This window comes from Mustelus asterias, chromosome 15 (assembly GCF_964213995.1).
Source record: "Mustelus asterias chromosome 15, sMusAst1.hap1.1, whole genome shotgun sequence".
Taxonomy (NCBI): Eukaryota; Metazoa; Chordata; class Chondrichthyes; order Carcharhiniformes; family Triakidae; genus Mustelus; species Mustelus asterias.
In genome coordinates, this window is record NC_135815.1 from 103,756,772 (window position 1) to 103,772,395 (window position 15,624).

Sequence of the window (15,624 nt, forward strand, 5' to 3'; positions counted from 1 at the left end):
GGTAGGCTAGCCAGTAACATTAGGAATGATAGTAAAAGTTTCTTTAAATACATTAAAAACAAACGGGAGGCAAAAGTAGACATTGGGCCGCTCCAAAATGACGCTGGTAATCTAGTGATGGGAGACAAGGAAATAGCTGAGGAACTTAATAAGTACTTTGCGTCAGTCTTCACAGTAGAAGACATGAGTAATATCCCAACAATTCAGGAAAGTCAGGGGGCAGAGTTGAATATGGTTGCCATCACAAAGGAGAAAGTGCTAGAGAAACTAAAAGGTCTGAAAATTATAAATCTCCGCGCCCAGATGGGCTACATCCTAGAGTTCTAAAGGAGATAGCTGAAGAAATAGTGGAGGCGTTAGTTATGATCTTTCAAAAGTCACTGGAGTCAGGGAAAGTCCCAGAGGATTGGAAAATCGCTGTTGTAACCCCACTGTTCAAGAAGGGAACAAGAAAAAAGATGGAAAATTATAGGCCAATTAGCCTAACCTCAGTTGTTGGCAAAATTCTAGAATCCATCGTTAAGGATGAGATTTCTAAATTCTTGGAAGTGCAGGGTCGGATTAGGACAAGTCAGCATGGATTTAGTAAGGGGAGGTCGTGCCTGACAAACCTGTTAGAGTTCTTTGAAGAGATAACAAATAGGTTAGACCAAGGAGAGCCAATGGATGTTATCTATCTTGACTTCCAAAAGGCCTTTGACAAGGTGCCTCACGGGAGACTGCTGAGTAAAATAAGGGCCCATGGTATTCGAGGCAAGGTACTAACATGGATTGACGATTGGCTGTCAGACAGAAGGCAGAGAGTTGGGATAAAAGGTTCTTTCTCAGAATGGCAACCGGTGACAAGTGGTGTCCCGCAGGGTTCAGTGTTGGGGCCACAGCTGTTCTCTTTATATATTAACGATCTAGATGACGGGACTGGGAGCATTCTGGCCAAGTTTGCCGATGATACAAAGATAGGTGGAGGGGCAGGTAGTATTGAGGAGGTGGGGAGGCTGCAGAAAGATTTAGACAGTTTAGGAGAGTGGTCCAAGAAGTGGCTGATGAAATTCAACGTGGGCAAGTGCGAGGTCGTACACTTTGGAAAAAAGAATAGAGGCATGGACTATTTTCTAAACGGTGACAAAATTCATAATGCTAAAGTGCAAAGGGACTTGGGAGTCCTAGTCCAGGATTCTCTAAAGGTAAACTTGCAGGTTGAGTCCGTAATTAAGAAGGCAAATGTAATGTTGTCATTTATCTCAAGAGGCTTGGAATACAAAAGCAGGGATGTACTTCTGAGGCTTTATAAAGCACTGGTTAGGCCCCATTTGGAGTACTGTGAGCAATTTTGGGCCCCACACCTCAGGAAGGACATACTGGCACTGGAGCGGGTCCAGCGGAGATTCACACGGATGATCCCAGGAATGGTAGGCCTGACATACGATGAACGTCTGAGGATCGTGGGATTGTATTCGTTGGAGTTTAGGAGGTTGAGGGGAGATCTGATAGAAACTTACAAGATAATGAACGGCTTAGATAGGATGGACGTAGGGAAGTTGTTTCCATTAACAGGGGAGACTAGGACGCGGGGGCACAGCCTTAGAATAAAAGGGAGTCACTTTAGAACAGAGATGAGGAGAAATTTCTTCAGCCAGAGAGTGGTGGGTCTGTGGAATTCATTGCCACAGAGGGCTGTGGAGGCCGAGACGTTGAGCGTCTTCAAGACAGAAATTGATAAATTCTTGATTTCTCGAGGAATTAAGGGCTATGGGGAGAGAGCGGGTAAATGGAGTTGAAATCAACCATGATTGAATGGTGGAGTGGACTCGATGGGCCGAATGGCCTTACTTCCGCTCCTATGTCTTATGGTCTTATGCGCATAAGGACAAAAGATTATCGGGAATAGGTAGGAATAAGGGGTTGAAGTTACAATCAGATTGACCATGGTCTTACTGAATGGTGTAGCAGGCTCGAGGGGCCGACTGCCCTACTCCTGCTTCTAATTCATATGTTCATATTGTCCCTTCCTTCATTGTCTGTGTCATCTGACACTTGATAGATAGATAGACCACAACCTTCTCAAATGTTGCCTCTCTGAGTGCCTGCTGTGAGCTGCATGTGTCCCATCGGTAATTTTCAAATCTTTCCAACTGATCTGCCTTGGAAAAAATGCTTGTTCCCATATCACGTGACAGAGATTGCAAACACAGTCCCATTCCCTAACCTTTTCCTAATTCAATCATTGAGATGGAGTTGAAACAACGTTGCAAATTCTCTGATAAATATTCAGTTTTAATTGGTATGTCAGTTCAATTTTCCTCAAGCAAATAATTGGGAATGCTAATTTGGAATGCCACTCCTAGTCTAGCACATTGTAACCCAGGTGAGACATGTGGAGTTGGGACTGTACTTTACAATGTAAACCAAACAATCATTCCTAACAAGAGTAATAACTTGAAGTTATATTAGGTTGTCTGCCCTCTTTCCACATGAAGGCTGGTATAATGCATTCATTCATTAGAAAATGCTTCATTCTTACTGCAGTCATTGACTGCTGATGAATGCTACGTGACATGTCCTTTATCTCGTGTTCCAACAATGACCAATAACCTGTTCATACTCTTTAATATCTATCTTATCAAGTACATTTACCAATCCCTGTGAGTCTTGTTAAAATTTAGAGCAGTAGTATAATAAGTGCCTCACGGGAGACTGCTGAGTAAAATAAGGGCCCATGGTATTCGAGGCAAGGTACTAACATGGATTGACGATTGGCTGTCAGACAGAAGGCAGAGAGTTGGGATAAAAGGTTCTTTCTCAGAATGGCAACCGGTGACAAGTGGTGTCCCGCAGGGTTCAGTGTTGGGGCCACAGCTGTTCTCTTTATATATTAACGATCTAGATGACGGGACTGGGAGCATTCTGGCCAAGTTTGCCGATGATACAAAGATAGGTGGAGGGGCAGGTAGTATTGAGGAGGTGGGGAGGCTGCAGAAAGATTTAGACAGTTTAGGAGAGTGGTCCAAGAAGTGGCTGATGAAATTCAACGTGGGCAAGTGCGAGGTTGTACACTTTGGAAAAAAGAATAGAGGCATGGGCTATTTTCTAAACGGTGACAAAATTCATAATGCTAAAGTGCAAAGGGACTTGGGAGTCCTAGTCCAGGATTCTCTAAAGGTAAACTTGCAGGTTGAGTCCGTAATTAAGAAAGCAAATGTAATGTTGTCATTTATCTCAAGAGGCTTGGAATACAAAAGCAGGGATGTACTTCTGAGGCTTTATAAAGCACTGGTTAGGCCCCATTTGGAGTACTGTGAGCAATTTTGGGCCCCACACCTCAGGAAGGACATACTGGCACTGGAGCGGGTCCAGCGGAGATTCACACGGATGATCCCAGGAATGGTAGGCCTGACATACGATGAACGTCTGAGGATCGTGGGATTATATTCATTGGAGTTTAGGAGGTTGAGGGGAGATCTGATAGAAACTTACAAGATAATGAACGGCTTAGATAGGATGGACGTAGGGAAGTTGTTTCCATTAACAGGGGAGACTAGGACGCGGGGGCACAGCCTTAGAATAAAAGGGAGTCACTTTGGAACAGAGATGAGGAGAAATTTCTTCAGCCAGAGAGTGGTGGGTCTGTGGAATTCATTGCCACAGAGGGCTGTGGAGGCCGAGACGTTGAGCGTCTTCAAGACAGAAATTGATAAATTCTTGATTTCTCGAGGAATTAAGGGCTATGGGGAGAGAGCGGGTAAATGGAGTTGAAATCAACCATGATTGAATGGTGGAGTGGACTCGATGGGCCGAATGGCCTTACTTCCGCTCCTATGTCTTATGGTCTTATGGTCTTATTACTGTGTAATTTCTACTGTTGCGATTTCTTTATAGCCATTAACAGAATCGAAGCTGAATGGAGTTCCTTCGGTTTCTCCAACTGCTCCCTTTCAGCTTGCTGAAAATGGTCAAACCTGTAATGAGGACTTCAGCTCGCAGACAGGTTAGTGATGAATGTAAAGATTCATATTAAAATAAAGGCAAGTGTAAGCGGTACCTCTCAAGCCACAGACACAGCAAAAAACCCTGAATGGTAAAAAGCCAAACATTCCATCTAGCTAATCCCACCATAAGGTACAATAGTCTCTATCAAGGAACAGTATTCAAAGAAAAGGTCTGCATTGTTTCTTCCTTCTCCCCAAAGGTTAATGGAGAGAAATGCTAGAGTTTATTATTCATCCTTAAAGACAATTATTTACTATGGCATGACAGTTCATGTCCCAGGAATGCTGGAACAATGGTGTTCCATAGAGCATTCCATTTGTTGGGTCTATTTGTTGTCGGATTTTATCTCATGCATAACCATATTTAAAGGTGAGTGAACTTTTACCACCTTATTGTTTATTTAAGACTACTTGATTGGAAAGCATGATGCTACAAATTGCATGAATCGTAGAGCATGAAGCATATTCTATTTTTGCTCCTTGCACAAAGGTTCTCTGTTTATGAATGATGCTACGTTACAACTCACTGGCATTGTTCCTTTCAGTCATTGTTCCACAGGAGCAGGCTGAGGGGAAGAGAGTGTGTTTCTGCATTTGATTGATTTATTTATTTTTCAGTTAAATTTGTTAAAAATCGGAGGGTTTTTTTCCAAAACCGGAAGTAGGCCCAGGAGAAGCCTGGGAAGGTTTTTGGAGGGTTTAAAAGCAGGCTGCACTTTTGAGCGGGCAGTGGAGTGAGCAGGGAGCAGAGTGTGAGCTGTAAGGGCTTTGGCTCACAGGGCTTCGGGGGAAAGGGCGAAGTGGGGTAGGTTTTTTTTTCTTTTCCATTCCAATAAAGGAAAAGGGTAGCTATGAGTGATAGGCCAGTTTGTTGCTTTCGGTGTGGGATGTGGGAGTTCCTGGAAACACCTAGCCGCCCGGAGGTTCACATTTGCGCCAGGTGCGTGGAACTGCAGCTCCTGAGGGACCGCGTCAGGGAACTGGAGCAGCGGCTTGATGACCTTAGTCTAGTCAGGGAGAATGAGAGACAAATAGACATGAGTTATAGGCAAGTAGTTACATCGGGGCCTCAGGGGGAAGGCACGTGGGTCACAGTTAGGAGGAGTAAAGGTCATAAGGGTAATGTACCAGAGAGTATTCCAGTGGCTGTCTCTCATAATAGGAAGGGCTCGGCGACAGGTGTGAGAGGGGAGGGGAGTGAGCAATTAGTGGTGGGGTCACCTGTGGTTGTCCCCCTCCAAAACAAGTATATTGTTTTGGATACTGTGGAGGAGGACGACTCTCCAGGGGTGAGCCATAGTGACCAGGTCACTGGCACACAGTCAGGCTCTGTGGCCCGGAAAGGAGAGGGATTAGGAGAGCAATAGTGGTGGGGGACGCGTCGGTTAGAGGCACGGACAGGCAATTCTGTGGGTGCGAACAGGACTCCAGGATGGTAGTCTGCCTACCTAGAGCTGTGGTACTGGATGTCTCCGAGCGGATAGGAGGCATATTAAAAGGGGAGGATAAAGAAACGGATGCCATTGTACACATTGGTGCAAATGACGTAGATAGGAAGAGCAGGGGGATCCTACGAGAGCAATTCAGGGAGTTGGGAAATAGGCTAAAAAAGTAGGGCCTCCAGGGTGGCCATCTCTGGGCTGCTCCCAATGCCGAGGGCCAGTGAGGCTAGGAATAGGGAGATAATACAATTGAACGCTTGGCTAAAGGACTGGTCCAGGAGGGAGGGCTTCATATTCCTGGATCACTGGGAAGTTTTCAAGAGAGGAGGGCACCTGTACAAGAAGGATGGGTCACAACTAAATTGGAAGGGCACGAATATCCTGGCTGGGAGTTTTGCTAGTGCAGTTCGGGTGGGTTTAAACTAATATGGCAGGGGGGTGGGGATCAAAAAATTATGTCTACAAGTGTAGAGGCTGGGGACGAGCTTGGGGCCAGGACAAGGCTGGCAAAGAAGAAGAGCACTCTGGGGGAGGATGACCTCACTGGGCCTGGAGGTCTGGAGTGCATCTACTTCAATTCAAGGAGCGTAGCAGGTAAGACAGACGAACTTAGGGCCTTAATGCTTACGAGGAATTTGGATGTGGTTGCGGTGACAGAGACTTGGTTGAAAGAGGGACAGGACTGGCAACTGAATATTCTGGGGTACAAGTGTTTTAGGCGAGACAGAGGAGGGGCCAAAAGAGGTGGGGGAGTAGCACTATTAGCTAGAGAGCATATTACAGCGGTGCAGAGGGAGGACAATTCAGAGGGGTCATGTAACGAGTCACTGTGGGTGGAGCTCAGAAACAGGAAGGACGCAGTCACTATGTTGGGGGTATACTACAAGCCCCCAACAGCCCAAGGGAAGTGGAAGAACGGGTATGTCAGGAGATAATGGATAGGTGCAGGAAAAATAGGGTTGTTGTAGTGGAAGACTTCAATTTCCCTGGTATAGACAGGAAATCACGTAGGGCTGGGAGTCTGAATGGGGAGGAATTTGTAAAATGCATACAGGAATGTTCTTTGGAACAATATGTAGATAGCCTGACTAGAGAGGGGGCTATACTGGACCTAGTACTGGGGAATGAGCCCGGTCAGGTCTTCAAAGTTTCGGTAGGGGAACATGTGGCAAATAGTGACCACAATTCTGTTAACTTTAGGATAGTGATGGAAAAGGATGAGTGGTGTCCCATGGGTAAGGTGTTGGATTGGGGGAAGGCTAACTTTAGTGGGATTAGGCAGAAATTGGCAGCTGTTGATTGGGAGAGGCTGTTTGAGGGTAAATCCACATCTGGCATGTGGGAGTCTTTTAAGGAACAGTTGTTAGGGCTGCAGGATAGGCATGTGCCTCTAAAAAAGGATAGGAAGGGTAGGATTCGAGAACCGTGGATAACCAGGGAAATTGAGGGATTGGTCAAAAAGAAAAGAGAGGCATACGTTAGGTCCAGGCAGCTAAAAATGAAGGGAGCTCTGGAGGAATACAAAGAAAGTAGGAAAGGACTCAAACGAGGAATTAGAAGGGCAAAAAGGGATCACGAAATGTCCTTGGCAGACAGGATTAAGGAGAATCCCAAGGCATTTTATTCATACGTTAGGAACAAAAGGGTTGTCAGGGAAAAAATCGGACCCCTCAGGGACAAAAGTGGGGAATTATGCTTAGAGCCCAAAGAAGTAGGAGAGATCCTAAATGAATACTTTGCGTCGGTATTCACAAAGGAGAGGCTTGTGTTGACTGGGGGTGTCTCGGAGGGGAGTGTTGACCCGTTAGCGAAAATCTCCATTACAAGGGAGGAAGTGTTAGGTTTTTTAGGGAATATAAAGACTGACAAATCCCCAGGGCCTGATGGAATCTATCCAAGGCTGCTCAGGGAGACGAGAGATGAAATCGCTGGGCCTCTGACGCAAATCTTTGTCTCGTCACTGGACGCAGGTGAGGTGCCAGAGGATTGGAGGATAGCTAATGTAGTCCCGTTATTTAAGAAGGGTAGCAAGGATAACCCGGGTAATTATAGGCCAGTGAGCTTGATGTCCGTGATGGGGAAGTTGTTGGAGAGGATTCTTAGAGATAGGATGTATGCGCATTTAGAAAGGAATAAACTCATTAACGATAGTCAGCATGGTTTTGTGAGAGGGTGGTCATGCCTCACTAACCTGGTGGAGTTTTTTGAAGAAGTGACCAGAATGGTTGACGAGGGAAGGGCCGTGGATGTCGTCTATATGGACTTTAGTAAAGCGTTTGACAAAGTCCCTCATGGTAAATTGGTGCAAAAGGTTGGATCTCATGGGATAAAGGGGGAGGTGGCTAGATGGGTGGAGAACTGGCTTGGTCACAGAAGACAGAGGGTGGTAGTGGAAGGGTCTTTTTCCGGCTGGATGCCTGTGACTAGTGGTGTTCCGCAGGGCTCTGTATTGGGACCTCTGCTGTTTGTGATTTATATAAACGATCTGGAAGAAGGTGTAACTGGGATGATCAGTAAGTTTGCGGACAACACGAAAATGGCTGGACTTGCAGATAGTGAGGAACATTGTCAGAGGCTGCAGAAGGATATAGATAGGCTGGAAATTTGGGCAAAGAAATGGCAGGTGGAGTTCAATCCAGATAAATGCGAAGTGATGCATTTTGGTGGAACTAACGTAGGGGGAGCTATACGATAAATGGCAGAACCATAAAGGGTGTAGATACGCAGAGGGACCTGGGTGTGCAAGTCCACAGATCCTTGAAGGTAGTGAAGAAGGCATATGGCATGCTTGCCTTTATAGGACAGGGCATAGAGTATAAAAGTTGGGGTCTGATGTTGCAGTTGTATAGAACATTGGTTCGGCCGCATTTGGAATACTGCACCCAGTTCTGGTCACCACACTACCAGAAGGACGTGGAGGCTTTAGAGAGAGTGCAGAGGAGGTTTACCAGGATGTTTCCTGGTATGGAAGGGCTTAGTTATGAGGAGAGATTGGTTAAACATAGAACATAGAAAGCCACAGCACAAACAGGCCCTTCGGCCCACAAGTTGCGCCGATCATATCCCTACCTCTAGGCCTATCTATAGCCCTCAATCCCATTAAATCCCATGTACTCATCCAGAAGTCTCTTAAAAGACCCCAACGAGTTTGCCTCCACCACCACCGACGTCAGCCGATTCCACTCACCCACCACCCTCTGAGTGAAAAACTTACCCCTGACATCTCCTCTGTACCTACCCCCAGCACCTTAAACCTGTGTCCTCTCGTAGCAACCATTTCAGCCCTTGGAAATAGCCTCTGAGAGTCTACCCTATCCAGACCTCTCAACATCTTGTAAACCTCTATCAGGTCACCTCTCATCCTTCGTCTCTCCAGGCAGAAGAGACCAAGCTCCCTCAACCTATCCTCATAAGGCATGCCCCCCAATCCAGGCAACATCCTTGTAAATCTCCTCTGCACCCTTTCAATGGCTTCAACATCTTTCCTGTAATGAGGTGACCAGAACTGCGCGCAGTACTCCAAGTGGGGTCTAACCAGGGTCCTATAAAGCTGCAGCATTATCTCCCGACTCCTAAACTCAATCCCTCGATTAATGAAGGCTAGTACGCCGTACGCCTTCTTGACCGCACCCTCCACCTGCGAGGCCGATTTAAGAGTCCTATGGACCCGGACCCCAAGGTCCTTCTGATCCTCTACACTGCTAACTGGGGTTGTTCTCACTGGAAAGACGGAGGATGAGGGGTGACCTAATAGAGGTGTATAAAATTATGAAAGGCATAGATAGGGTGAACGGTGGGAAGCTTTTTCCCAGATCAGTGGTGACGTTCACGAGGGGTCATAGGTTCAAGGTGAGGGGGGGGAGGTTTAACATGGATATCAGAAGGACGTATTTTACACAGAGGGTGGTGGGGGCCAGGAATGAGCTGCCTGGCAAGGTGGTGGAGGCGGACACACTGGGAACATTTAAGACTTATCTAGATAGCCACATGAATGGAGTGGGAATGGAGGGATACAAAAGAATGGTCTCATAGCAGGTTAATGACCAGCAGATGTCTGGCCACAGGCCTCCATGACTTCCAAAAGCTGCTTTAAGTATATTTAAAGTAGTTTTTAATTTTTAGGTTTTCAATGTTTATTCCGCCGGTTCTACATATATGTAGCATTTGTGTGTTTTATTAAATCTAAACTGATCAGAGTTTTGAATGTGGGGTCTCTAAAAAAACTTATTTGGAGAGATGGAAAACCGAATTCGAGTTTCAAGCCTGGAGGCTGTTCAAAAGCACTGAATTCACATTTAAGCCACAAGATAATTATTTAGACTTTTCAGCTTCCTCTCTGTTTTGATCAGTTAGAATCTAACCTATATGTAACCTACTGAGAACACACATATAGAATCATAGCACATAATACAGCACAGAAAGAGGCTCTTCAGCCCATTGAGTCTGTACTGGCTCTTTTAAAGAACAATCCAGGTTGTTACACCACTTATTTCTCACCAAATCCCTGCAAATATTTACCCTGTCCCCTTTTGTGAACGCTACTATTGAATTTGTATCTACTACAATTTGGTAAACTGGATCCAAAATTGGCTTAGTGGCAGGAGGCAGAGGTTGATGGTCAAAGGTTGGTTTTGTGACTGGAAGCCTGTGTCCAGTGGTGATCTGCAGCTGGGTCCCTTGTTGTTTGTAGTGTACATTAATGATCTGGACATGAATGTAGGAGGAATGATAAGTAAGTTTGCAGATGACACAAAAATAGTGGTGTAATAAATAGTGATGAACAAAGCCTTAGATTACAGGACAATATAGACAGGCTGGTTAAATGGGCAGAACAGTGGCAAATGGAATTTAACTCTGAAAAGTGTGAGGCAATACATTACTGGAGGACTAACAAGGCAGGGAATACACAATGAATGGTCGGACTGACTGCACACCTTGTAGCAAGTATATTTATGGTTGCTAACTCCCTTTAAGGTGGTTTTGAGTTTGTAAGAAAAATGTTGCTTCTTTGGAACTGAAGCAGTTATAAATTAGAGTTGCTTATTTTCATGTTTAAATATTGTTCAAATGGGTAATAGTTAAGCTGCTTCATTTGTTAAAGTTACAGTTAAACTGTGATATTAAATAAAGTTTGTTTTACTACAAAAGATCTCTGATTTATCAGCGGAATTACTCCTGGAGTGAGGCATCATGCCCTCACATTTATGCCAAAATAAGAAAATTACTAGTCTAGCTTCCTATTGTAATTTGGGATTCTGGTCCAGGGTCCTAATGCAATAATGTTCAATCTGTGCTCTCTGCTTTGGGCATTGGAAACAGTTTTTGTTTATTTATTTTATTTGAACCCTTCATAATTTTAAGCACATCTTTCAAACCTCAGATCTCAGCTTCTCAATGCCTCCAGTATACCCATATAATCCTTCATCCCTGAAACTATGGGCAGGATTAAGATTGGATCCCACTGTGGAAAGGGCGCCTTGAAGAAACACCCCTTCCTGCCTGATCTCCAAACAGGGAGACATGCTGGGCTGCCCCTTTATAAAGCGGAGGTGGATCTGAGAACTAACACCTAACTACTCAAAGAGGAGTACCAAGCCCTTTAATCTGTTAAAAGTGTGTGTGAAGTAGTACGATCTGCTCTTCAGCAACTTTTAGTGGTTAAATCAAAATAACTCCCTGACACTCTAAAACCAATAAGCAACAATTTATTTACCTAACAGTGAACAAGTTCACTAAACTATTAACAAACCAAATAAAACACGATTCTAATGGTATGCTGTTCAAATAAATACAATTCCCACTCATTAACAAAAATAGAATTTTAGTCACTCTCTAAATTACAATCAGGTTTTGTGTTTTCTGGAATATTCTGGGCCTTCTCTGTTGATTCTTCTTTCTTCTTTGATACCTTCACTATCGAGATGGTGCTTTTTCTTAAAACATAAATGAAGCTATGAGAGCCACCAGTTCTCTCTCCGTCTAGAGCTGAGAGCTGAACTAAGAGCTGTTACTCCGGCAGCTGGCAATTGCTCTCTCCTTGTCCCATGGCCTCCTTCCTTTTATACCTGTGATGACATATTAATATCCCCACAATAGGATTGGTCCTAGGTTGCCAAAACCATCAGATTTAAATTTAATAGGGGGTTCTTGGTATCTAAGTACCTAATTCAGATTCATACGTCGATTTCAAACAATTCAGATGCCTGAAAGCCTGTTGCCTTGGTAATACTGCTGCTTGACCTTTCGGTATAAATGTTTCATTTTGGGCACCCTATATGTACTTGCATTTTTAAAACTTTCTAAGCACAGAAAAAGCACCACCTTTTAAAGGGACCGTATAATGCTTTCTCCCTAGCATTTTACAATTTGACAAACACCAATCTACAATTACTATACCACTTCGCAACACTCCCAATCCCTCAACTCCTGCCACCAACATCAAAATTGAGACCAGGTGGGAAGTGGACCTTAAGTGGCATTGGCCTCTTGTGCACTCTAGTTGGGGTAAAGGCAGATGGGCAGCCTTTGACCTCACTCAGCCCACATAAAATTGCAGACAGGCTGGAGGCGAGCGGCAGAAAGTGAAATTTACAGTAGCCTATGCCTCTATTTATGAAGTCCAGGACCCCATATGTTAATTGCTTTGTTAACCTGTCCTGCCACCTTCTTAAGGGTAATTAGGAATGGGCAATAAATAGTGGCCGACCAAGAGAACAAAAAAAACCTTCAAAGATGTGTGCACAAGGAACCCCCATGTCTCCCGTGTGCTGCATCCACTTTAAGGTTGTGCATTTTAACTGTATTGTCTCATTCTTTCTATCACAAAGTATCACTTCAGAATTTTCTGTATCAAATTTCATCTACAAATGCATTCTACCAATCTATGTCCTCTTGAAGTCTATTAGTATCTTCCTCAGTATTGACAACTGCTACGAATGTTGATATCACCTGCAAATTCTGAAGCTGTGTCCTGTACTCAAACTGTGCCCCCTTTTTTTTTTGTTTTGTGTCGCATATTTATTGAAGTCTCCAGTACCTTTAAATTGTTTTGCACAGCTGAGCATGTGGGGTGTTTTAAGGAGTCTGAGTTGAGTTCAACCTGCTTAATAAATGTTAAGTTGCTCCATGGCTACATACTTTTGAAGAAGCATTGCTCCCAAACCCGAATATTTTGGGAAAATATTTCAAAATATATATCCCCCATCCATATTTTGAAATATTTTCCCAAATTTTTGACTGTCAGGTTTTTAGTTCCTGCGATTATAATTTTGACATTATCTTCCAAAGGGAATTCCTCTAATTCTGTGCAATGTTCAGATGAAAACAAGATTTAGTAATCTCCTTGAATCTTATTTCCAACCAAGTTCCACCACGGGGACAATTCTTCCAAGTTCACCACAGAACTCTGAACATTTGAGCATCAACAATCCAGTTACAGATCACAAATGTATTATACAGGTCACTAATTGCTCACTAGGACACTGTAGTTTAATTACCTTTCTCATAGATAATTAGGCAGCACAAAGAATATGCTACATTATTTTCAGTTTGCAAGATTCTCCCGAGTCCATCCTCTCTGCTCTCTCTGCTGTTTTTTCTTTCGCGCCCGGGCACGCTGCTTCAGATTTTTTTTCGAACTGCGCATGCGCAGTTCAGAGCTCCAATTGGTCCGGCAGTGCTAAGCCCCGCCCACAGCGCGGATCAGACCGGAGCCAGCAAAAAGCGTATGGGCGCGCTGCGAAGAGGATTCCGGGCTCGGATCTGCATTACGCCCGGATCCAGCCCTTAGAGTCTGAATGGTAAAATTCCCCCCAATGTCTTGTACAACTTCAACAAGACGTCCCAATTCCTGTATTCAATGTTCTGACCAATGAAACCAAGCATGCCGAATGCCTTCTTCACCACTCTGTCCACCTGTGACTCCACTTTCGAGGAGCTATGAATCTGTACCCCTAGATCTCTTTTTTCTATAACACTTCCCAACGCCCTACCATTAACTGAGTAAGTCCTGCCCTGGTTCAATCTACCAAAATGCATCACCTTGCATTTATCTAAATTAAACTCCATCTGCCATTGATCAGCCCACTGGTCCAATTGATCAAGATCCCGTTGCAATCCTAGATAACGTTCTTCACTGTCCACTATGCCACCAATCTTGGTGTCATCTGCAAACTTATTAACCATGCCTACTAAATTCTCATCCAAATCGTTAATATAAATGACAAATAACAGTGGACCCAGCACCGATCCCTGAGGCACACCACTGGTCACAGGCCTCCAGTTTGAAAAACAATCCTCTACAACCACCCTCTGGCTTCTGTCATCAAGCCAATTTTGTATCCATTTGGCTACCTCACCCTGGATCCCGTGAGATTTAACCTTATCAACAACCTACCATGCGGTATCTTGTCAAAAGCCTTGCTAAAGTCCATGTAGACAATATCAATTGCACTGTCCTCATCTACCTTCTTGGTTACCTTTCAAAAAACTCAGTCAAATTTGTGAGACATGATTTTCCACTCACAAAGCCATGCTGACTGTCCCTAATCAGTCCTTGCGTCTCTAAATGCCTGCAGATCTTGTCTCTCAGAATACCTTCTAACAACTTACCCACTACAGATGTGAGGCTCACCAGCCTGTAGTTCCCAGGCTTTTCCCTGCAGCCCTTCTTAAACAAAGGCACGACATTTGCCACCCTCCAATCTTCAAGCACCTCACCCGTGACTATCGATGATTCAAATATCTCTGCTAGGGGACCTGCAATTTCCTCCCTAGCCTCCCACAGTGTCCTGGGATACATTTCATCAGGTCCCGGGGATTTATCTACCTTGATGCGCTTTAAGACTTCCAGCACCTCCTCCTCCTCTGCAGTATGTACACTCCTCAAAACATCACTATTTATTTCTCCAAGTTCCCTAACATCTATGCTTTTCTCAACAGTGAATATGGATGAGAAATATTCATTTAGGATCTCACCCAAGTTCAACAAAAAATAATTAGCTTAAGTGTGTATGTAAGTTACACTAGCCAGAATTTAATACTTGAGCTTTTTAAAGGGCTTTACATCAAAGATGTGCAGGTTAGGTTGATTGGCCATGTTAAATTATCACTTAGTGTCCCAAGATATATAGGTTAGGGAGATTAGCAGGTCAAATACGTGGAGTTATGGGGTAAGCCTGGGTATGAGTCGGTGCAGACTTGATGGGCCAAATGGCACTGTAGGGATTCTCAATATTAATCAATCGGACATTGACGATGAAACTATAATGATGCAGTGGAACCCAACATCTCATTGTTTTGATAGTGCTACATTTACAATGTACATCTGAGCCCCCCTGGTTTTTATTTATGGTAAAGATTAGCAGATAATGTAAAAGGGAACTTGAAAATCATCTCAATAACATGTAAAACATAAAAGGATACTTAAAGGAATGTTGGGCTGATTAGGGGAAGCAAGGAAATTGTCTTGTGGAGGCAGAGGGCATTCTTCACAAAAGAAGAGGATGAAATTAATGCCATTGTAGAAACCCTCCAAGCCACTATTTATTTCCTCAAGTATGATGACAAGAAATCTTTGCAGTACTTCAAGTGTGATCTAACCAGGGTTTTTTTTATAGTTGAAATATGAGTTCTCACCCCTAGTTTTCTATTCCTCTGGATATAAAGGCATTCTGTGAGCATTTCTCATTTTTTCTGTCCATGGCATTTTCATTTTTATTAAGAGGCCACTCAAAACATTTCCATAGCGTTTTTATTAGAGAAAGGTTGTTATTCTGCGCTGCTAATAGAAACATCTCTGGGTTTAGGAATTCATTTATATGTTAATTTTAAGAGGTTTTGGAAAGCAGAACAAATAATTTTTGTATCCTTCATAATTGAATATCGTGAACAACCTTCTGATCAATAGATTAAAAAATGGCATGTTCCATTTACAACAACACCTATTTGCACTTATCTGGCATCTTTAACATAGTAAAGCATGCCATGGCCTACAGTTTGACTCTGTAGTTGAAACCTTACCGCATTGTCAGAAGGTTAATAGTTCAAACCTAACTCAAGGATTTGAGCATGTAATCCAGCCAGTGTACGCTTTCATTTTGTCAATGTGCATGGCTTATTTACACATTACAATCAATGTACCAGACTGTTTTATCACCATACCTGGGTATGTCCAGCCCCACCAGCAGGATAGATCC

The 15,624-nt window shown here is 43.8% G+C and overlaps 1 protein-coding gene across 1 annotated transcript in view; it reads left to right on the forward strand.

Annotated features, from left to right (window-relative positions):
• LOC144504716 (utrophin-like) overlaps positions 1–15,624 on the forward strand; it is a 631,247-nt gene that overhangs the window by 596,577 nt on the left and 19,046 nt on the right. The window contains 1 exon segment of the mRNA XM_078230463.1: positions 3,877–3,985. Within this exon segment, the coding sequence (XP_078086589.1) occupies positions 3,877–3,985 (109 nt within the window).